General features: G+C 37.7%; 1 protein-coding gene across 3 annotated transcripts in view; it reads right to left on the reverse strand.

Annotated features, from left to right (window-relative positions):
• Positions 1-25429, reverse strand: part of DIAPH3 (diaphanous related formin 3) — a 506099-nt gene that overhangs the window by 430485 nt on the left and 50185 nt on the right. For all 3 annotated transcript variants that reach the window (XM_006927330.5, XM_045053868.1, XM_045053865.1), the window contains one exon: positions 7599-7703. In XM_006927330.5, coding sequence (XP_006927392.4) covers positions 7599-7703 — 105 coding nt within the window. The remainder of the gene's footprint in view (positions 1-7598; positions 7704-25429) is intronic.

Raw genomic sequence — 25429 nt, forward strand, 5'->3', positions numbered from 1 at the left:
TAGTTTTCATCTCTGATTGTACAGTAGCATCACCAAGACAGATTTTCTAAATACTGGTGCCTTGGTACCACCTGCAGGAATTCTGACTTGTTAAATGGTAGGGTTCAGACAGCTATTTTTTTTTTAAGTTCTCCAGAGGATTCTAATGAATATCAAGGTTGAGGGCTATTGTTCCTGACCACTCTCTTTGCCCTCAATTCATCAGTTACCTTTCCCCTTCACTCACTGAAAGGCAACTCTATATAGGTAGCATTTTCATTTTCTCATATTCCTTCAGAACATTTTCTTCTTTTAAAAGGTTCCATAGGGCTATTTGCTCATTATTTCCATCTCCATCAAATCACATGCCTCTTTTTTCTAGCACTCTCAAAGGTTTTTTTTTTTTTTTTACTACTTTTGCAGTTATCAGTCATGAGAAGTTTAATTACATTCATAAAAGCTAAAAATTATGAGCAGATCAAAATATCTCAGACCAAGACCCAACTCAATGAGAAAGATAAAGACAGCCGCAGATGATCTCCAATGGTATAAGCATCAGTGACCAAAACTCTACATTTGACCAGTAAATAAGTATTTCTGGTGAGTCTTTTAAAAAATGGCTATAAGAAAAGGTATCTTTAAGGTGTTTAAAAGATCGAAAATCCACAATGCTAACTTAAACCTAATTTCTTATAAAAAAAAAAAAAAGAAAAGAAAGAAAGAAAGAAAGAAAGAAAAAAGCTGACTGGTTTCTTCATTATCATCTCCTGCCTAAGCAAGAACACACTGCAGTAATAGAGAACATTAAATGCCACCGGTGCCGCCCAGAAACAACTCATAATGAAGCTGGATGAATTTGAGCTGTTGGAAGATCATTTTAATTGTACATAAATAAAACCTGTCCTATATAGGCAGAAATGGAAATTAAAGTGCCAGTTAGATTATTAAGAAATACTTCTAACAAGAAATTGCTTCATTGCCCTGGGGCTCTAATATTTTCCCCAACTCAGCAGACAAGACCTGGAGACAAACAAGCAAAATATCGTAAGCAAGGGCATTGTTGATAAATAGGTAAGTGTCTAATACCGAGTACCAGCCACAAATTTTTAGTAAGCTTTTATGTTACAAGTGTGCTTTGATCAATTCCCTAACCTGAAATGGAAGCCAAAAAGTAATCCATGTTAACTGAAACTAGCAAGAATGTATAAAACTGTCTGGTTCATCGAAGTTTCCAGCAGCTAAAATATAAACCTTTTAAGTAAAAATGATGAAAAGTGAGAGGAAACAAAAAGAACCTGATTTATCTGTATCTGACAATGTTTTCCAAGACATATGAAAATGGACCCCATTGAGGAGGGCACCTGTTGGGATGAGCACTGGGTGTTGTATGGAAACCAATCTGACAATAAATTTCATATTAAAAAAATAAATAAAAGAAAAAAGAAAAGAAAAAGAAAATGGACCCATGCCTTCATGAAAGGCATGAAAATACTATATTATCAACGGGGGCATTAACAAATCAGAGCTAAGAATAAATGAAATCTAACTTTTCTACCTATGTAGATAACACAAATTAGTACTAGTATTACTTAGTATTTTTTCAAAAAAAAATCTTTTCTGATCAAGATATGCGTAGACGGACAACATTGGACAAAACCACGTTCTCCATACTTGAACATCATGCTCTACTGGGCTAGAACAAGTGGTATCATGATAACACCTTTCAAATTATCTTTAGACACTACACACACACACACACACACACACACACACACACGTACACAGACACACACATGAGACCTTATAACTCTACACCTACAAACTCAATTTAGATTCATTTTACTACCTTGTTTCACAAACCTGTGAGTCTTCTATGTGCCTTTTAAAGTTATGTTCTGTAATATTTGGTGTTTATTTCTTACTAAAGAAGTCTAAGCAAGAACTACAGAAATACTTAGGGGTTCGAGGAGTAAAATGCAACACCAAGTCAATCTTTTCCAATACATGCCTCAGCTGTCTGCAGTCTCGAATGACTAGGGAAGAGAACAGTTAACAAAGTCCAAGGAAGCTACCAGATATCTGGGCACAGCAAGACGGAATTCTGCTTCTTTCTGGGGGGGGGGGGGGGTGTCAAAAGGAAAAAACTGAATATAAATGGGAAATAAAGGTTGGATGCTCTAATTAAGAAGCGCTCTCTCTCAGGGGGGAAAGTAAAAAAAAAAAAAAAAAAGCTAATGTATTTTGAAAGAATGAGAAGCTTAGAATCTTGAAGAGAAATTTTAAGAGCCTTTTATCCACACCTAACGGTACATCCAAAAGACAAGACCACTACATGCTGACAGCAGTCCACTCATAATTCATACAGAAGTCAACTATCAGGACAGTCTCATCTTGTATCCAAAAGTAAGTTGGGGGGGGGGGGGGAGTCAATTCCAAAAAGTACGGACAAGCAAATGCTAATGTGTTACATTTCACTTTTCCCCTCCCTCTTGCACCTCTGAGACTCCCCATCCCCCCCCACCCCCCAACCCCTGCTTCCAGGGCTTTGTTTTCACTTCCTAGGATGTAGGTTTTGACTTCCAGGATTCCTCCAGCTTTCTATGGTCACTGATTACCCTGAAAATGCCTAGAAGCAAAAGAGCAAATGAAAGATTCTTCTCAACAGATGGGAAAAGTAGGGTGAATTTTTTATGCTTACAATCCCTTTGTGATGGGGGGTGGGGGCAGGAGGGGAGAAGAAGTATCTTATAGCTCTAAATCCTACTCTCCACAAGTATCCTGTTTAACACATTTTTAAAAGTGTTTGTCAAGTAATCCATGGCTTCCTGTTAATCCTGTCAACAGACTTGTACATAACCCGGACATCATACACCCAGAGCCAGTTCGCCCTGAATACAACTCAAGCACCCACAAGAAGATAAAGACTGACATCAACCCGGGAATCACAGATACAGGGTATGATACACCAAAACCAAGGCAGCAAGTCTATTAGAAGGCGTCTACTGAAGGGCGCCTGGGTGGCTCAGTCGGTTGGGCGGCCGACCTCGGCTCAGGTCATGATCTCATGGTCTGTGGGTTCGAGCCCCGTGTTGGGCTCTGTGCTGACAGCTCAGAGCCTGGAGCCTGCTTTAGATTCTGTGTCTCCCTTTCTCTCTTTTCCTCCCCCTGTTGTGTCCTATCAAAAATAAACAAATATTTAAAAAAAAATTTTTTTAAAGAATTTATCTCCTTAGCTTGGTCCGTCCCCTCACAGCACAGGAGTCCTGACAAATATCATCATTTAACATTACCTGCAGGGGTGCTTTAAAAATTTTAAGAGAAGAAAAGGGTTAATAATTAAACCACAATCAAGAATGAGAACAACACTCAGAGTCAGGATAAGCAAGACTGAATAACACATTTACAAGGTGCACTTTTATTAAATTATAGTTGCCTTTCATTTAGAAAATAGGGGAAATTCTTAGGCAATTGTGCTTAAGAGATCCTCTGTCCTGTTCCAGAATTTTCTTCTTACATTTTTGGGGAACGATGGATTCTCTTCCATTTGGACTATCATGTCTCATCCTAACTTCAAGGTCCTTACCACTTACTACAGAATAGTCTTACCATCCACCCAATAATCAAATAAAAGCCAAGACTGTATTCATTCATTCAGAAAGTTTTTTTAAATACACTGACTACTGAACACCTGAGACAAGCCATTTACCAAGGAATGTCCATCTGGCCTTGTAGTACCCATCCTCATGTATGCTGAGTGTACTTGATGAGGGGAGTAATTTCCGGAGTTAATTAGAGATAGAGATCCTATGCAGGCAAAAGGCTATCAGGACAGTCCAGCAACATGTGCACAGCAGCAAAGCAAAATCCCAACTTCAAGTAGCTTAAATAAGAATAGGCACCCCATCACACAATGGGAGAGTCTGGAGGCAGGATTGTACATAGCCAGAGCATCAGCTCTAAGGGGTCATGTGCCAAGGATCCCACACCCTCTCACCACCATGTCAAATAACAGGAAAGAAAGTGGTTTTCTGCTCTGGATCTTTTTATAAGGAAAAGAAATCTTCCTCAGAAGCCCCCAGCACACCTGGCTTCCAGACTGTACAGGGCACATGTGGATCACCTATCCATCTACACCCTAGAAGTTGGAAAACTGTGATCTGACACTTTCAGCCTCTAACTAGGCTACTTGCTGAATAAAATTTTAATAATCTTTTCTAACTGAAAAAGTCAGCATTACTATGAATTTGTTGGGGTTTTTTTTCCCCCTATTCTAAGAAACAAGCTTGGCTAGTTTAGTGCTTGTTTGAGGGTTAACATTTCTAAAACATTTTCATATACTTTTCTTATACACATATATATACATATATACATACATATATATGTATACACACACACACACACACACACACACACACACACACACTTAATGCTTACCCACAAAAAGAATCTCAAAGCAAAGTCTAAGGCTAAATTTATAAAAATTTACCTGACAAATACCCCCATGTTCTCTGGAACAACCCATCCATAAATTTTCATGGTTTTTCCTCAGAGAAGCTTTTTTGGTACTCATTAACCTAAATACCCTGGTATGACAAAGTCTGTATGTGAGAGTTAATGTGTCTCTACTTCCAGAGCAAAAATAGATGACTGGTCAGCTTGAACTTCCTAGAATGTTAACCACCCACCAAATTATTCAGAACCCTCCTAGGAAAAGTCACCATCCTCCCAGCACTAATTAAAGGAGTGAATGCTTTAATCATACTTTAGATAACTAATCTATTTCAATCCTGATAATCTAATTATCTAATTCTAGTAAATAAATTCCAACCTTAGTCCAAAACGATTAGAGGATTAAAGTTTAAAATCAGTGAATGCAAACTGAAATAGATCCACTCTAATGAAGTTCAAAGTGATTTGTTCTTCTGTTAAAACGTCTGTTTGTTATCTGAAATTCAAGAACTAAAATGCACTATTATACCAACGTTTTCTAAACCAATTCTAATAATATAGTATCTCTTGTAATTATATCAAGTAAATTCATACTTGTTGGATTTAAAATTCCCTAACAGGGTGGTCTTCCCTGATCACTCTATGCAGCAGTTCAGTCAGAGGGAGGGTGGGTGAAGGGATGGGTAAAATAAAGGGGATTAAGAGTACACTTATTGTAATGAGCACTGTAATGAGTATAGAACTGGTAAATCCTACTGTACATCTGCAACTAATGTAACACTGTGTTAACTATATTTCAATAAAAAAAAAACAGTTGTATTATCTCCAATCCCCCTGCTTTTTTTCCCCACATTACATTTCACTTATTATACGTTTGTGTGTTTCTGTTGTGTATATCCTATGTTACTCCGTAGGCCACGATGATTGACCATCCTGGTGCTTCAACTCCATTGCCTAAAATATTGCCTGATATACAGACACTTAATAAATGTGACACGGACTCACTAACAGTCAACTTGAATTTTCAAACATAAATCCGGGGCACCTGGGAGGCTTAGTCGGTTAAGCGTCCAACTTCAGCTCAGATCATGATCTCGTGGTTGGTGGGTTTGAGCCCCGCATCAGGCTCTGTACTGACAGCTGGGAGCCTGGAGCCTGCTTTGGGTTGTGTCTCCCTCTCTCTCTCTGCCCCTCCCCTGCTCACCTTCTCTGCCCCTCCCCTGCTCACCTTCTCTGCCCCTCCCCTGCTCACGTTGTCCCATTCTCTCTCAAAAATAAGTAAATATTAAAAACTTTTTTTAAAAGGCTGCCATTAACTTTGACAGAAACCCATGGGGGAGGGTAAGGGAAAAAAAAATGAGGTTAGAGTGGGAGAGAGCCAAGTCTTTGGCTCTCCCAAAGACTCTTGAAAACTGAGAGCAAACTGAGCATTGATGGGGGGGGGGGGGGTGGGAGGGAGGGAAGGGTAGGTGATGGGCATTGAGGAGGGCATCTTTTGGGATGAGCACTGGGTATTGTATGGAAACCAATGTGACAATAAATTTCATGTATTAAAAAAAAGGTTTAAAAAACATAAATCCAAGTACATCAGTAATTATGGCATAAGGATTTCTTTTTTTAAAATTTTTTTTTTTTAACGTTTTATTTATTTTTGAGACAGAGAGAGACAGAGCATGAACGGGGCAGGGGCAGAGAGAGAGGGAGACACAGAATCGGAAGCAGGCTCCAGGCTCTGAGCCATCAGCCCAGAGCCCGACGCGGGGCTCGAACTCACGGACCACGAGATCGTGACCTGAGCTGAAGTCGGACGCTTAACCGACTGAGCCACCCAGGCGCCCCATAAGGATTTCAACAGCAAGAACAAACAAATCACAAAGAAAAAAAATAAGAAACGATTGCTACAACCACCAGTGCTACCACAAGAGACAGCCACCAGTTATAAAACCGGTTATGTTCCAATCATGGCATCAACAATTTAATTCTAACAACAAGCTGATGATACAGATATTAGTCCCATCTTAAGGATGAGGAAATTGAGCATCAGAGGTAAAACAAGATGCCCAATATCAAAGGGATGATAAGTCATCCGAAATACAAGTGCTCTGACTCTTAAGTCCCTAATTCTAATTTGTGATGTCCAGGTAGCATTAAGGGACAAAAAGCAATTTTTGTCACAACAGCAGGATACAGTGCCCATCTACATAGAGAGCCAAAAAAAAAAGTATAGTACTCAGTGATTTGAACAACTAAACATCAGAATGCCAAACCTGAGACATGTTTAAAAATTAAACATCACTTGAGTCTGTCTTCCCAAACAAAGGCCTCCAAGTCACTGACTGGTCTAGGAGATAAATGGAGTTAAAGTATAAATAACTTATATTCTTGTAACCTGGTCTTTGGTTAAAGTATCCGGTGAAAAGTACAGTGTGTTAAGTCATTTTTCTCTAATCCAATTCTATTTTAAATTCAGCCAAAATCATTTTCTGCTGTCTTTCTGATTGCTTCTTCATTAGCTTCCATTTCTAGATTTCATCGAATCCATTTATTCAATTTTTATATGACTGGTCAAGCTCATTTGTTGTCCCACGAAATAAATATAATTGATTCTGTGTGCCAGTCATGGTTTCTTAGACATTTACTCATTACTTCCACCCACATATTTCATGTTTCCCTAGAAAACTGGCAGCCGAGTGGACGCTTAATGCTCCTTCCAACGTCTACATTTATAATTTGTTACAAGATAATTTTATCCGTAGGGAAACTCGCATTAAGGAGATGCCTCTAAGCCACTATTATGTGTACTGATTTACGTAGTTAGAATTTCATCAGTCTTACTTTTCTGTAATGCAAATATCATCCTGGTGTATAAGTGACATTAGAGATCAATAGCCATCTGAATCCACTAACAGGCAAAGAAGTCTTGGAGTCAGTAAACCAACCAGTCGGTCGGTGTTCCTCACCAATGTGAGGGGCTAAAGGACCACAGCAGTTTTAGAAGCTGTAAGAAGTATTTTCAAATTAAACAAACGTCCAATACTTGTGCCTTTATACGCTCAAAAGCCCTCTGATTCCAGTTGCCCACAAACTTAAGCACATCATTAGACAAACGCATTGTTTTCCCCACTGCAGCACGTTCCAGCAGTATCTCTCAACTTGACAGTTTTACTTACTGTCTTGGAAGCAGTATTAATGTACTGCATCACCATTTCTTTTTTGATGCTGAAGTCCTTTTCCCGCAATGGTGCTTTCTTATCTTCATTTAAATTCATATCTTCCTGGAAAACACAATTAAAAAGCCTCATTTTAGAATCTAAGTAGAGCAGCAATTCTACATACCCTACCAACGGAAAATCAATAATTTGTGACTACGGCAGCATTAATTGTTTTGGAATGATTTACGTGTAGTTCTGCCTGGAGGAAAGCAAAGAGCAGGAGACACAGAGAAAAACACGTTCTAGATCATTTTAACAGGTAAAACACCAGAAAATCTTTTTAAATTCGCAACAGGCTAGTAAAATTACACTCTCATCACTACCGGTAATTAGACAGTTGAAGATTTCTGCCTTTCTTAAGGTCATCTGGATTCACATTTTAAATACACAAACACAAATATAGGTACTTTAAAAAAATAAAAAGAACAGTGCACCTGAAGCTATCTTGCACTATTTCTGAAAGAGCTGTTCCATGTATCATAAAAATTAAAAGGTAAATAAGCAAGCACTTTTCCTGATTCTGTAGCTACAAGCTCATAGAATCAAATACCTGGTAGAGAGCCTAGCAAAAGGCAAAGCATTCTAGTTTTCTCTTCTCTACCCCTACCAAAAATACCAACTCTACTTAATTTATTCTAGGTTCTAAATAACATAAAAGTTGCACTCATAAAATGAAGTACCACCTAAAAATCTAACATTTCTCAACAGCACCAATCAAAGGTTAAAGTAACCTGGAGCTCACTACAGGTCTAATACTAACTAAAAATACAAATCAAGAATATCCACGTAAGTATGAGAATTGCTACCAGTTAAGTTGCCCTCATTAGAGGCCGTTCTGGTAATGGAAAAGGAGCCTAAAGTATAACAGAAATGGCTGAAAAAGGGCTGCTCAAATGGATTTCCTCCAGATAGTAGCCCTTATTTGTAACACACAATAGAACACACTTGAATGTATACCAACTCCATAGCCTCTCAGAAACAGGTGTATAAAAATCAAGAATTCAGATCACCTGTGGAGCCCAGCAGGTTAAATTTATTCTAAGTTTTAGAAGAGTGCTACAATTCATCAGACACTGTAGTTTATGCCTTTAGCTGACTCAGTTTTTGGCTACCCATCCCTTCAAGCACTTAAAAGTCAAAATTTCCTTCATTTCACCTTGATATAAATATTTAAGATCTTAGAAGTTGTTCAACTTGACACTCTAATAAAAGGTAGTAATTAGTAATGTCACTCCCGGCTGTTCAGGTTAGAAATATCCTATTATGTGAATAATGGTTTGTTTTGTTCCTTTTTTTTTTTTTCCCCTCTAAGCCTGGGACTCTCAATAGGCCTTAACACCACTTAGGATTTTAGAAAGGTCTTGGGATATTCTGGTCATCAGTGACCTGAGATGAAGCTACCAGTATTCATCAAGGTATATTAGACATTCTTCAACACATGGGCTAATCCTACACAATGAGAAACTGTCTTGTGTCCCACAGAGAGAGACACACATCTTGAAAAAGAAAAATTTATTTAAGCCTAGAATAACTCAATAGAATTAAATGTACAATGGCATTAATATGTAAGTTGTTACAGATGAAATACTTTGCATTATGTGATTTTAATATTTAATATTCTAATATAGCTGCAAGTTATAGTACCACTGGGTGTATTTGTTGTTGTTTTTGTTTGTTGTTTGTTTTTAAATAAGCTTTATCATCAGTCGTGCTCTATTTTTGAAATTTGGGTACCCCAGGACAACACTGCTTGTGGTATTTGAATCACTAGAACAGCACAGCTACATAAAACCTGCACGATAGCTATTGTATGCACAAGTTGAAGATTCAAGAATGACTTTATTATACCTTCTTCAGCAGTCATGGCCAATTGTTTATATTGAAATATATGTTGAATATTTATTACAGTGAGGTATTAAGTGGATTTTTTTTAATTATGAGTGTAGGTAGTTTATATTACCTATATAGAATTTCGTTGGAAGAAAGTAATGGGGAAGTTACAGGGAAAGTAATGGGAATACTGGTTACAAAAAGGCAGGGTACTTAAGAGTACTGAGAACCCCTGTATTAAATTATTCACTGTATTTTTATTTTCTTTCTAATGGCCAAGCATGGCCCAGCCTCTTTCACCAGCAAATTAAAATATGTAGTAAATACAGAATGCTAACAAACTACAAAATCCTTTAGTTGTGGCTGAAATCAAAATAAAATTTTAAGATATACACTTTTAAAAAGTTTACTGCCTCCTTTTTGGAAAGGCATATTCAAGATGACAGGAGCTCATACACAATAGTGGTATATTTGGAATTAAGGAAGAGACTCAGGGTTCTCCCAACCTCTTTCCACTATCTTATTCCACCTCTCTTGTCTAAATACGGCAGTCACTTCATGACAGTCCCTGTTTTAAAACAAAAAGGGGGGAGACTGGGTGGCTCAGTCAGTTGAGCATCCAACTCTTGATTTCAGGTCAGATCATAATCCCAGGGCCATGGGATCAATCCCCGTGTCCACTCCTCGCTGAGCATGGAGTCTGCTTAATAGTCTCTCTCCCTCTGCCTCTCTCTCCTGCTTGCACTCTAAAATTTAAAAAAACTAAAAGTAAAAAGAAATAAAAATAAAAGCAAAAAGGAAAATGAAGGAAGGACACTGAAAGTTTGGAATCAGCTACATAGTACTGCAGACCTTTCTCATTAGGCATGTAACTCACAGGTGGTCATTCTCTACATGTCCAGAAACCAATGGCACTGGAAAAAGAAACTGCCATTTACAAAGGGAAAAAAGGATATCTAGGAGCAATGAAAAGGAAAAATATATATTTGTGTATAAAAAAAAAGTGCAGTATTTGTAAAATAGATTTTTATCTCACAAAGAAAAAGGCTGAAAGGAGAAAGCCCTATTGGACTTTGGCGCTGAATTTCAGCAGGGGGCGGGTGGTGGGGGTGGGTGTCTACAAAGTCCTTGAAAAATGTATTGGAAGCTTTTTCCTAGCTAATGCACATCTATATAGGGGGAGAAAAAAGTTCTTTCTTTCTACCCTTCATAGGTTCTTCTAGTTAAACTAGGAATTAAATTGGCATGAGGCTGATCAACAGGAGAAAAATCAAATTTAATTCATACATACAAGAACCCCACATACAAGAAAGATTCCAAGACCGAAAGGTAAAATGAGGTTTATATGCCATACCGAGCTGAGGCGTGGGATAGGAGCCTGGGGTTTCCAAGGGGAGGAGGGCAATTCACAGGGCAATAAGAGGTTTGGTAATTAGGTATTTGTTCTGCTATACAGATGGCTCACTCAGATAAAACTTCTCTCATAGTAATGCTTTGGGAAAGACTCTCAATTTACATTCTTCTAGGTGGTTCAGACAGGGGCCAAAAAGTTTCTCTTGAGCCCTCCAGGCCTCAGTTGCCTTCAACTCCAGCAGTCCACATGCCAAAGTGGAACAGTTTGGGGAAACTTGCTCTGAATCCCTTCAGTGTCTTTAATTCCAGAGGAGCTAAGCTGAGCATCTCTGAGGGCTATCTAGGAAACTAGAGTTAGGGGTGAGGGGTGGAATCAGGGGAGAACAAGCATCTTCATTTAATAGCCCCCTGCCTTAAGGGAAAATCTTCAGTGTGAGAATTTGAGCATCACATAGTCTAAGCTCCATGTGTTACAGGATAAAAAATACAGGCTCACAGAAATCGCATGACTTTTCCTAGCGAGGTGGCTATTAGAAACACAAGGCCTGGAGCCCAGACTACCAGTCCAGGGCAGTTTCCAGGTAATTATAAGAGGTCCCTTGCAAATAAGCCAACCATTTTCATGTTACTCAGTTTCCATCTGCTCAAAATGATCATACAGTAGCCCTATTGCCTTTGGTCCGGTTCCCAAGAGGTACTGTGTGAGGCAAGGATCCTGGTGCAGATGACTAACAGAGGGGTGCCCTCAGGATAGGGGAATAAAGAAAAGCAAGACAGAGCAGGGGAAAGAGACTTTTGAAAATATTGCTTCAGCCTGAACTGCATGGCTGTCAGTACTACCTAGAGGGAGAGAACACTTTGACCCCTCCTAATCAGTCAGCGGATTAGCTACAGGATCCTAGCCCCTGGAACCCAAATCTCCAGATAGGGCAGCTATAAACTATGAGGAACTAACACTTACCACCTGGAATCTGCGTGCACCAGCCTGATGAAGGTGGTCTTAGAGGGGCACCAGCAGCATCCACAACACCGTTTGAAAATAACTTACTTTCTAATAAGGCTTATTTCTAAGCAGAACTGAGTAATACAGAAACTCATGTCAATGGCCTCAACAAGCAATACAAACCACTGGATTAACCAACTCTTCCATTCAGACCTAGGTTGGGACCCTCTACTACACTGCATAGGTACAAAGTGATGCGCAGGTACAGATTTTAAGAGACCCCTGAAATGTGGTTTACTTCAATGTATCAATGTATTGAGATATATGTAGGGAATTCATTAAATATCTATTATAAACACCAAACAGGAAATATACAGAACTCATAATTGCAAAAAACCAGATGAGTAATTTGAATGAGGTTAATATTTTGTAGGTAGGGCATTAAAGTTTTCCCGCTTACAAAACAGATATTTATTAGCTGGCAATATTTAGCTGAATAGATCTCAAAAATATTTATGCAGTTACCAAATCAAAACTTTGTCTGAAGAGTATTGTTGTTAAAGCTCTATTAATATCTTAACAGACATTATAAATTAACTCATTTACAGTGCTACCTTCATATACATGTTTAACCACAGTTTTGCCTGGGGAAATTGGGAGTGGCAATATCAAAAACCAATTTTCTCTCAGTTAATTACTTTCTAATTAAAAACTCACCTTAATTGAACCACTGTGCTGTTTTACTGTGGGAGTCTGACTGGAACTAAAGATAGATTTTAGACACAAAAAAAATACTGCCAAAAAGAAACCCAGATCAAGGGGCTTTCAAAATAAGGATTCTTCAGAAGGATCAAGGTCAGGAAAGATAAGGAAATGTCACTGATTGCAGGGGACTAAGGATACAGAGTAAACTAAATGCAAGGTGTGATCCGGGATTGGATCCTAGAAGAGAAAAAGCACAAGTAGAAAAACTGGCAAAATCTCAATAATGTAATTTCATTAGTAGTGTACCAACATTTCTCAGTTCTAATAACTGAACTCAAGTTATAGAATGTGTTGGCATTTGAGGAAGTAGGGTGAAGGGCATATAAGAACGGTCTGTGCTCTTTTTGCAACCCTTCTATAAATCTAAGGTTGCTTCCAAGTAAAGCTTTTCTAAGACTAAATTGAAATATTCATAAAACTTCTGTCATAAAAATAATTTTCAAAGTATGAAAAAAATGGAACATCCTTCATTCTTTAAAAAAATATTTTTAAGTCTACTAAATACAAAGAGCAAGTTTGCAGTATACTTGGCTACAATAAATACAGACTTGATTAAGGGGAAGGAAGTACACACACACACACACACACACACACACACACACACACTATCAAAACAAATATCTGGGACTACTAACAAAGACATAGGTATCAGAATTCCATTCCAAATCTAAAGATTAGGCACTCTTTGGAATTTTCCAAAACAAAATTCAAGCTGTTCGAATTTCTGTTTTCATTCCAAATCTGCTCTGTAAACTGTCCTCATTCTTCCCACAAGCCTTTCTACATCTTTCACCAAGATTTAGTATTCCTAAATAATGGTTAAGTTCTTGCAGGCATCGTGCTAAACATTTATAAGCACTCTTACTACATTAACTGTCACTAATAACCCATGGGAGGTATGGAGCGGCTTCTCTATATTGAAGAGAGAATGGAGACTTCGGGAAATTCTTTCAGTTGACCATAGTCCTATGCTATTTGAACTGTGGTCTATCTACACTCATCATTCTTATTCCATTATTTATCTCCATTTTCATCTAAAATCCCATTTCCTTTGGGGCTAATGCAATCGGACTTATCACTTATGTTGCCAACAACTTGTATTGACTCCTCTCCCATCCCATGCCTTGCCACCCAGTCTTCAGCTTCTCCACCACCAGCAATCTTTACTTCAACTTTGCTCAACCACAGTCTTCATGACTACACCTAGAACTTTTCATTATCTAAAAATGGTTCTACCTCAGGTATCATCATGTAATGCTCATGACTCTATTCTCAGACCCTCATTTTCTGTCTTTTCACTTGTCCTACTGCTGGACCACCATAGTGTTGACCTCAAAATAAGACCTATTTCTTGATCCCCTCCATGTTCTCCTAAAGCAGGTTAATTCTATGGATCATCATTTCCTACATTTACAGAAAAGCCAACTCATTTTTCTTCTCACATTCCCTAAAGTATTTATTTCAAACTTGCCCTTCCCCAAGAGCTATGAAACTACCATTTCTACTATCATTTTCAGTAAGCAAATTTCAATTTCCTCTGTAAAAAGAAAACTTTCAATTTCTCGTTTCCCATATTACCAATTTATTTGCACACTAATCTTTCTGTATCAATTCTTGCATCCATCCAAAGATAATTCCATTCATTTATGCTCTGGATCTCCTTTCCTCTCACCTCCTGAAAGGGCATTGCATATCAATTATCCTTTTTCAATTCTGTCTCACTAAATTGTTCTCAGTTGGTTGGGTCTCAATATATAAACATGTTAATCCTTAATGGATTAAAATTAAAAGGAAAAAGCACCTTCCTTCAAACCTAGCTCTCCTTTATATATGGCTTCCTTTATTCTCCTTCACAGGTAACCTTTTAAAAAACTCTTTTCTACACCCGTTGCCACTTTGACAGTGCACAGACCACAGTGGATTTCTTTTCCGATATTTGTTAAATATGTAAGATGTAACAAAATTTCCCAAACAGAGTTTGCTATTCCTGTTTAGGGACAAACTAGGAAACTGAGGTCATTTTCTGAAGGATGGAGCTGGAGCTAGAGATAATACTCACATCCCTAGCTGAGAATACGAACAAACAAGGTCCAGCCCCAGAGATGGATTCCTTAGGCAGTTCTAGTAACACAGGTATTCAAACATGGCCAAGCTGAAATCCACGATGTTTCCAGGGAGCACTAGCAGAATCACACACAACCTCAGTGACCTGGAACCAGGGTGGCATCTGGCCGAAGAGTGAACAGAGCTGAGATCTTACAGACTTCACTCAAATTGTGGGAGTTTCTGTGATGCACAGAGAGGAATGAAGGAATATACCTTCTCTAAACTGCATGAAGATACCAAATGGGTCAATAGCAGCCCTGACCTGGAAGCCAGGTGAAAGGAATATAGTCAAGTCAGCAGCTTTTAAAATACTGCAAGGGATTCTTCCTAAGTGTTGGATGGGGCCAGAAATTTCCACAAACAAGAAAGTCTGAAGTTTGCTACTATATTTTACACACCTTGACTCCATCCTAGACTGACAAAATACTAATAAAAATAACTACTTTCCATGTTTTCTTGGCAAAACTGAGGTGAGGGTATGAAATAATCTTAATACTTCCTGCACATACATGCAACTAGTGAGAGCACTAAGGAGCAATCGAGCGAAGAATGGCAAACAGAATGGACACATATTCCACCAAGTTACAAACATTTGACTATTTTCATTCATGGATGTGGATTTTACAAGACAGCATGCTCATTAAATTTACATACATCAAGTGGAGTGGGATAGTTAACACCATGGAGAGTCAGATTAAATTTAAAATGATTGACTATTCAGAGAATTAAGCGAATATGTACAAGCAGCAAGTTGAAGAGGGTCAGGTTTGAGGCAATTCACCCAGAGAGGAAAAAGCAATTCACCCAGACAGGCAGAGGCATGACGAGATAGAAAATGGATGCTGCAAAGACAGGATCGTCATGGACCAAAACATTCATATTGATCAATAAGCATAATATCAGAAGGTAAAAACTGGAAGCACAGCAATAGCAAAGCAAACATTAATTCTTATTAAGTCAAAAGGAATCATCTCATTTGAATAGTGTATTAGATTTGTTTCATGGGTTAAAACCAATAGAATTGTTCCTGGAAACAGTCTGTTTTGGTAACATTTTATCACGACAGCTATGAATTGGTTAAGCATTTTTAACAGGTCCACAAGATTCCCTAATTACTTCTCCTGAGACTTCAGATCTCAACATTCTATAAGCACAATTTTACCCATTTCTTCTAAAAGTGTTCGTCTGTTCTTAACCACATTGGAATTCATCTTCCATACCACATGTCAAAGGTCCTGGTAATGTTTATCCCTACACTAAGGTAGTATTTAGTGAAAGATTTCATGATCTTATTCCACGTCATTATAAACACTCATAGTACACACAAACTGAATCTATCTAGTTCTGTAATTTGTTTTATTCTTAGGTTAGGTTTAGAAAACCTTTATGAGATAAATACCTTGGAAAAAAGAGCCCACAATTAAGTGTATTACTACTTCATATTCAACATGTCCATAAATATGCTAACATTACAGAACAGCTTATCTTTCTTTTGACCATCATTTTTTACTATGTTCTTATACAGTAACCTTTTTTATATATAAATGTGATGGTAGAGAAGTTATATTTTTTGGTTTTCCCACTAGTAAGGCTGGATTTTCACTGTTCTAGCCACAGTATCTTTACTCAATCCCCATTAAAATTAATAGGAATTCAGATGGCTAGCTCATTAAAAGGATGGCAGGCATAAAACAGCATTTATCCAGAGACTGACAGAGAACTCACGTATAATGTTCGACCAAATACTCTAACTGAAGCTTATAGCAAGTATAAACTATCTTAATTTGAAACCAAATTTAAATCTGTCCTAGAGCCATTATCAAAGAACAAAAAAAGAAGAAACTCATGCATTGCTTTTCTTCCATATACTTTAAGTTTTAGCCGAATAGACAAGAAATGAAATTAACATGCAGAGAGCTGCACAACTAATTTATTTTGAAATATCATCTTGCTGGAACTGTTCAAGCATATACCTAAGCATCTATAATCACAAACAATGGTTATGTGATCTTTTAGATAAGAACACAGCTACTGATAAAAGTTTTTATTTGCTTTTCAACTTTTCTAAACAAATGGCTATTTCTTCACAAATTACATGAAGGATCGTCAGTGGACTGAAGATACAAAAGCCAACTTTTCTAGAGATGAAACAAGACTGAGAAAAAGCCTTCACAGCTGGAAAAGAACGGACTTGCACACTTCCCCATTGGTGAAAGAGCATGCTTAAACATTATCATAACACTTATTCTTTTTAAAATTCCCCTAACCATTTTTATTGGTTCAGTGAACTCCCACCAGGCAAAATCCAATGCTCCTAAATCATTTATTTTCTCACTTATCTGGATCCAAAGAGAAACAACTAGGCATTGACATTATTCCCCCCTGACAAACACAGCCAATGAATCAACTTGACAGTTGCCTTATACTTCTATACTCTTTTCTTCTTCCTCCTCCTCCAGCTTGGATTATTATTCCGATTGCTTTTAAACCACCTTTCCCTAAATTTTTCAATTTCTACCTAAAGGAAAGGGAAACGGTAACAACTAATAGATCAAAATGAATCATTCCCATGCAACCACTCTCATTTTATCTGGCCAACCCTAAATATACTTATTAAGTTTTTAAGAAAAAATGCTCATGATAGAAGTAGATTTGTAAAGAATGCTAATACTTGAAATAAGCTAACTGCTAGTAGCAATCTATAGCAGTCAATAAACAGAGAATTAACACAAAAGAGTCTTTGTTGGTTTCTCTTTTCATTCCAATTCCTGGGTAAGATATCACTTACACATCCAACACAATAGGTATTCATTTAATATGACTAAAGAAAGAGCTATGTATAAACCCTTAACACGAAGGATTAAGGAGAAAAAAAAAATGACAGGGAAAGAAAAAGGATAAACTGTCCTTCACAAGTACCCACAGAGAGGAATAGAGTTAGCAAGATGAACATTCCTCCCACCAGCTGTACCATTTAAGTATCAAATATATTAGGTGGTTATACTTGACTTTTTACTTGATTTTATACTTTTATACTTGACCACATAGGTGGTCACACTTGATTTTATCAGTTCACCTGAGCTCTTCTTTCTTCGTTTGGACCTTAGGTTTCAAATACATCTGAATAAAGCCAATAAGGACAAAAAGACATCTCAATATTTAACTGTCCGTGTACTAATTTCTATCATGTCATTGCTTAAACATGTGTTTACCAAGGTAGAAACAAACTCCGCAATACATGCAATATGCACCATGAGGGCACTAGGGAGATGGATATGAATCAAGTTAAATATCCATAGTCCACTGAAATATAGTTTTTAGAAAAAGTTTTTATACCAAAATTCTCATTAAAGAAGTTCTTCTAGTTCTCATAAATCAACAAGTAAAACAGAAATACCAGGGTCACTCATTTAGTCAGTAATAGAGGAAATACTCTGTTTAATTTAAAAAAAAAAAAAAAATCAGGGGTCAAATATCTACCCTAAGGGAAGGCCAGTCTAGTGAGGAGCTAACCTTAACTCTAGTCACTGAAATACAAAACGAAAAGAGACCTCTACTAAACACTTTAGTAACAGAAAAATAGAACATATTAATTTGTTTTCTAGGGTTTTTAGAAAAAATCTTTATGAAACTGATCGTGTTTCACCTTCACTTTGACAGCAGAAGAGGACACTGTTAAGAAAGTGGAGCCCTTACTGGGTAGGTACATAGAAATTGTGAGAGTAGCTTCTCAGTTCCCTAACTCAGAGGTTATTGTGTTTGGAATGAAATCTCAGATTTGAAAAACATTTAGAACTTTCAAGTACATGGTTTTAACCTTTTTTTTATTATTATTGTAGAATTCTACTCAATATAATAAAGGAGTAAGAAACAAGTTTTTCACAAATATTCTGATTGGACACAAAAAATACGAGGCATTCAACAAACAGAAACTAATGAGAATTCCATAATGTTACTAGATACCAAAATTCATCAACAGAAACTGACAATATTAGTTAAAAGATTTTTTACAGCTAGTTATATATTAGAAATAAACTAAAGAATAAACCTAATAGAAGATGTGCAAGCCCCATAGGGAGAAAAACCATAAATGTTTACATTTAGGAACTGAAAATCTAAATAGAGATAACATACAATATTCACAGATGGAAAAACTTAATATCACAAAAGTATCCACTTTGCCTAAATCAGTAAATTCACTGAAATTCCAATCAAGAACCCAACAGGGTTTATAGTGTAACTTAACTGATTCTAAAATTAATATAAAAACACAAAGTCTCAAGAATAGCCAAGACGATTTTGAATCGAGGGAGGGGGGGTCTTAGATACTAAGGCTTATTATACAGCTATAGTAATTAAGACAATGGATGTAAGTGAGAGCCAGACAAATAGACAAATGGACAAAATCAAGCCTCCAAAACAAACCCACATATGTGCAAAAACTTGATGTTTACCACTGGAGGTATTACAAATGAAGGATAAGAAGGACTATTAAATCAATGCTGCTAGAAAAACCAGTTATCCATGTAGAAAAAAAAAAAACTGGATCCATATCATATAGACATAAAGATACAGAATCCTGAAATACAGAACAGATTTATGATGTCAGGATAGAGAAGGATTTCTTAAATATACAAAAAGCAAAGACCATAAAAGATGGATAAATTGGACCATAGTGAATTTTCCATTTCTGTAGTCTAATCCATCTACCCCTAAAGAAAGTAAAAAGACAAGACTCAGCCTGGGACAAGATATTTTACAGCTTATAAACAGATACAAACATAAATCCAGATAGGTGACAAATTCTACAATTAAAAAAAAAAAAAAAAGACAAAAAAACCCCAGTTACAAAACAGGCAAAGGATATCAACAAGTAATTTACAAAATAAACCAAAGGGCCAATAAATGTGTGAAGAGATATTCAAAATTCTTATGACCATTGAAAACTGACTTGTTTAAAGTATGAGGTAACCTGTTTACAACTCACAGATTTACACAATTAAAAAGTTTTATAGTACCAATTCAAATTCAGAGACCTACAAATTAACCAAGAGGAATCTTCAAAATGTCAAATTCATAAAATACAAGGAGAGACTGAGGACTATTTCAGAACAAAGGAAATGTTAAAAATTTGACAGCTGAATGAAACACAGGATTCTACACTACACTCTTCTTCTATAAAGACCATTTTTGGTATTACTGAGGATTAGTTGATAGAAAATGATCACTGTTAACTTCCTGACTTAGGTGGTTAGAAGGATGTCCTTATTTGTAGGGACTAATACTAAAGAATACTAAAGAATTAAGAGATTATGGGGCATGGAGTCAGCAACTTACCACCAAATGGTTAGGAAAAAACTTTCTATGCATTGGTCATTATTATACAGAAAAAGTTTAACATAGGAATGAAACCATCAGGTTCAGGTTAATGTTCACCTTTGGGAATTAAGGGAAAAAATGGAATGAAGAGTATACAAGGTACTTCAATTATATCTGTGGTGGTGGTTGTTAGATTGTGTTCCATTTTTTGTGTATTTGATTCAACATTACACAGTGAAAACTGTTTCAAAATCAAACTGTGAATACCTTTACTACTACCTACATCTCCCTACATTAGAAGCCAATATATGTGTTAAACAGGTCATCTAAGCTCTTAATACCAGCAGACACCTCAAGCACATACTTAAGGGATAATGATGGCGTTTTATAAATGTGCTCTCTACTACATTAGATAAAGGCTGACAAACATCTTCCCAAGAAACGATTAGGCCATCAATACTCAAACTTAAGTACTTTGTGCAATCTTAGGGGACCATTTCTTCCATACTTACAAATGATGACAGGAAATCCAGAATTTGAAAACTTTGTCAGAATAATTTTATCATCATTGGCACTGATTTAATGCCTGTTAATGATCACATCTAGATAGAGGACCATTCTTGCATAGCTTTCATTCTCTCAGAGAGAAGATATCAAAACAAACAAGAAGAGATGAATGCATAAAATTTCTCTTCCTATTCATTTTAAGGTTTTTTTCTAATTTGGAAAACTGGCAATTAAAGCTAATTTCCATCTAGACATAGAATTACAGGTAAAAAGAAATGTGGGATCTTAGAAATCTTAAAGGTTAGGAAAATGCACTTAATAGGCAATTGTTTAAGATAAACCAGTTGAATGCTGCTGCATGGGTTTAATCTAGTGGGAAGACCTATCGGAGTAACAAAGGATAAGTTCTACAAGGGATTTATACACAAGCAGCTGTGAGGCAGGTTTAATGAGTGCTAGGTCTGATAGGACATGGGAAAGAGTCTGAGAGGAGTCATGTCTGGGCCAGGATTTACAGTAATGAATAGCAGTCATGGAAGGGTGGCTGGAAGGCCAGTGCATTAGCCCGGGGAAGAGGTAATGAAAGGTTCAACAGAGGACAAACAAACTCAGGGCCTAAGAAGGACAGAAATGAATGGATGTGACCAATGCCTGAGGGGGATCAGAAAAGATTCCCAGATCTCAGTGTGGGCTCCTGAGAGAGAACTAAGCAAGGAGCAGTTTGGTGGGGTATTTTTCGTTTTGTTTAAAAGAACACGACAGAAAGGGGAGGTCAACACAATGGGAACATAGGTCATTACCAACATCAGTACCCCCTACAAAGGCCATTAACTATTCATAGGCAAGACAGCACTGTGAAAATCCCAGAAACCAGGAGTAAAGGTGAAACATGCCCCCAACTGAAGAGATAGATAAAGACAGTATTAGAATCACATAAACAGGACACCTAAAGGAAACCAAGTTCGTTCCAGTAACTGATCCTAAAGAAGTAGAGGTCTATCAACTGGCCAAAAACGGAGAATAATCCTCTGTAAAGAGTTAAGAGTTCTTCAAGGGGCACCTGGGTGGCTTAGTCAGCTGGGCATCTGACTCTTGATGTGGGCCTAGGTCATGATACCAGGGTGGTAGGATTGAACCCCACATTGGACCCAGTGCTAAGCATGGAAGCTGCTTAGGATTTTCTTTGCCTTGTTCACTCTGGCCCTTTCCCCCACATGCTCTCGCTCTTAAAAAAAAAAAAAAAAAATTCTACAAAAACAGACAACTAAATGAAATTAGAAGGTATATAAGCAAAATTAGTTCAAAGAACTAAAACCATCAAAAAAAAAAAAAGGCGAAGTCAATATATTCAAAGGTCAGTCATTTGAAATTATCTACTCAAAGGAGCAAAAAGAAAATAAAAAATACCTATGGGACATCAACAAGAGAAACAAAATATCCACTGTGGAAATCTCCAGAGAAAAGAGAAAGGTACAGAAAGTCTCAAGTGATAATGGCTGAAAACTTCCCTAACTTGGGGTGAGAAATAGACATCCAGATTCAAAAGGTCCAAGGACTTCCAAAAAAGTTGAACCCAAAAGGGGCTACGCTGAGACACATTATAATTAAATGGCCAAAAGTAACAAAGAATTTGGAAAGCCTGAAGGGACTAGTCACAAATAAGGGAGCCCCTGAGACTATTAGCAGATTACCCTGCAATATATTTATATATATGTACACAAATATATATATATATATATATATATATATATATATATATACACACACACACACACATACATCTATATATAGATTTATATTTATATATAGATTTATATATATAAATAAAGGAGATTATATACATAATACGTATATAACACAATGTTAGATGTCAACTATATCTCAATAAAGTTGGAAAAATATCAAAAGAAACTGATGAGGTCAGTTTCTGGTTTCTTGAGGTGTGTATCTTTTACAGAGTTTGATTATAGCTGCTCTTCTGAAGACACAGCAAAACATCAGACTACTGGGGAGATGCCAACATAAAAGGGCTCCCATCCCCCATGAGAAATGTGTAGGGAACCAAAGAGGATGAAGAAAAAGCAAGAGGGCCAGAGGCAATACCTTGAAGAAATACAAATCAGAAAAAGAAACCTGGAAACTGGTAAAAACGGGCCAGAGAAGAGGAAAATCCGAAGTAAAGGAGTGTCATGGTAGCTAAAGGAAAAAGTAATGCAGACAGGAGGGAGTGGTCAGCAGTATTACAGGTAAAATCGGATGACTAGGAGGGCACTTACAGTTAGGAGAATAGCAAAAACTACCAATTATCGGTAAGAAGAGCCAAAGTAGTTTATACTTTACAGAGGACAGACTCTGAAGGGAACAAAGCAAAAGACAGGAGTGAGGGGCAAAGAATACATGAGCTTCCCATGGACAAGATGTGGATCCCAGGGAAGCAGCAGCCCTGGGCCATCAGAGAGGTGCTGTGTCCTGAAGGCGACTCCAGCAGAGGAATGGGCTCATGGAAAACTGGGCAGAAGGCCAAAGGAGACATCACCAGTGACAAGGGAATTATAGGTGAAACTGGAGGGCAGGTGGGCACAAAAATGCCACAGGAGAAAGCAATCGGCATTTGTAATCTCCTATACCTGTAACAGGCAAAATCATGCCCTAATCTCTGGATCCTACAAATAAGTTCTATTACACGGCAAAGGAGACTTTGCAGATGTAACATTATTTTGAGTTATCTGGGTGAGAACACAATCTAATACATGAGCCCTTAAAAGCAGACAACTCTCTGGGGCGCCTGGGTGGCGCAGTCGGTTAAGCGTCCGACTTCAGCCAGGTCACGATCTCGCGGTCCGTGAGTTCGAGCCCCGCGTCGGGCTCTGGGCTGATGGCTCAGAGCCTGGAGCCTGTTTCCGATTCTGTGTCTCCCTCTCTCTCTGCCGCTCCCCCGTTCATGCTCTGTCTCTCTCTGTCCCAAAAATAAATAAATGTTGAAAAAAATAAAAAAAATTAAAAAAAAAAAAGCAGACAACTCTGTATAGATGGAGACAAGAGGTGACACAGAAGGGAAGTCCTAGAAATTCTAAGCAGCAGATGGATTTGATGTAACGGAGAGACAGAGGCCCACACGAAAGATAGGAAAGAGGCCTCTGGAAGCTAAGGCAGCCCCCAGAGGATAGTCAGCAAAGAAACCAGGACCTCAATCCTACAATAGCAAGGAACTGGATTCTGCCACCATGAACTTGGAAAAGGTTCTTCCCAAAGCATCGATAAGAGCCCAGCCATCACATACTGATTTTGGCCTTGTGAAACCAGAGAGGGCAGCTGAGCCAACCTGGACTTCTGACCCACAGAACTATGAGACAGAATATTGGTGTCTTAAAGCCACACATCTGTGAAATTGTGTAAATTGTTACAGCAGCAATAAAAACTAACATTACCCAGGGCACCACTGCCAGATTATCAACACCCGAGGCCTGAAGCATCTTCTTATTCCTCCTTTCCTCACCTCCCATCAAGTCCTGGAGGAGACAGATGCAGGCTGGAGAGTAGAGCACGGAAAAGTAAGGTAGGAAAATGGAAGAGACCAACCTTGCTCCCCAACAGCAGCCCGCACTGGAGACTACAAGTGGAGCCAGCCTGAAAAGGGGCAAGAGGGAAACTTCTTCTGGATGAAAATTGTTTGCATTAAACTAGGATTTTTTTCTGTTTAATCTGAAAGCCAACAGAAAGCTCTGGGACCTGCCTGGGATTTCATCTAGGGGAAAGAAAGAATAAGCCAGGAGACTGGTTTAAAGAGCCAAGAGCCAGGGGCGCCTGGGTGACGCAGTCGGTTAAGCGTCCGACTTCAGCCAGGTCATGATCTCGCGGTCCGTGAGTTCGAGCCCCGCGTGGGGCTCTGGGCTGATGGCTCAGAGCCTGGAGCCTGTTTCCGATTCTGTGTCTCCCTCTCTCTCTGCCCCTCCCCCATTCATGCTCTGTCTCTCTCTGTCCCAAAAATAAATAAACGTTGAAAAAAAAATTTAAAAAAAATAAAAATAAAAAAAATAAAATAAAGAGCCAAGAGCTAGAATGAACGAGTCACTTTCAGCTTGTACCTACCATGCTGAACTCATTCAAAAACCAGTTAACATAGACCCACAGTGAGTTCAAGAGTGAACACTGAAACTTGATTTCTAGAAATTAAAGTTGTATACACAAGGATGTTAACACAGCTATTTTACAAACCTAGATTCATAGAGAAACCAATATGGGCTTTCAGGTAACAATTCTACTTTTACCAAAAGACAAATGGGAGAAAGAGCTATTAAGTAGTCTAAGTATTCATCACTACTTAAAAAACAAAAACAAAAAACAACAACAACAACAAAAAAAACCACTAAAACTATTACCTAGAGACCAAGTAAATCCTCTCCAATATAAAAGTAAAATGAGTACAAATATTGAAGTATTACCCTGTACCTCCTCATTAAATAATCAAGTCAGCACACTATCTTAAGAAAAAAAGGCTCTGTAAAAACAGTTTTTACTTCATGTGAAAATTACTTCAATACCTTTGATAAGGTTAAATAAGGCTTTAAAAATTGCACAATGTCAAAACTAAGAATTTAGATGCAAATTTTCAATGGTAGGAAGCCCCTGTAGGTGCAAAGGCCAAGATATTAAGATTATAGATTCGATGTGGCTTCTTCAGAAGAATACTCATACTACAGAGAGGTAGGTGCAAGTTAAAAAAAAAAAAAAAAAAATCAAACCCAACCCTGCATCTAGCATTCTCTACAGACACAGGAACAGCTTTAAATTTGTCAAAAATAAGGTACCCTGAAAAGCCTGAGAAATATCACTCATTACATTTAAAGAAGGGAAAAGACCCTTCTCAGCTTCAGAACCATCAGTGGATTCTACCCCCACAATGTATTGTGATGTGGTCAAGCAAGGAGAAAGGAAAGACAAGAACCCAGTCCTCACTTTAAGATGA

Source organism: Felis catus, chromosome A1, assembly GCF_018350175.1.
Source record: "Felis catus isolate Fca126 chromosome A1, F.catus_Fca126_mat1.0, whole genome shotgun sequence".
Lineage (NCBI taxonomy): Eukaryota > Metazoa > Chordata > Mammalia > Carnivora > Felidae > Felis > Felis catus.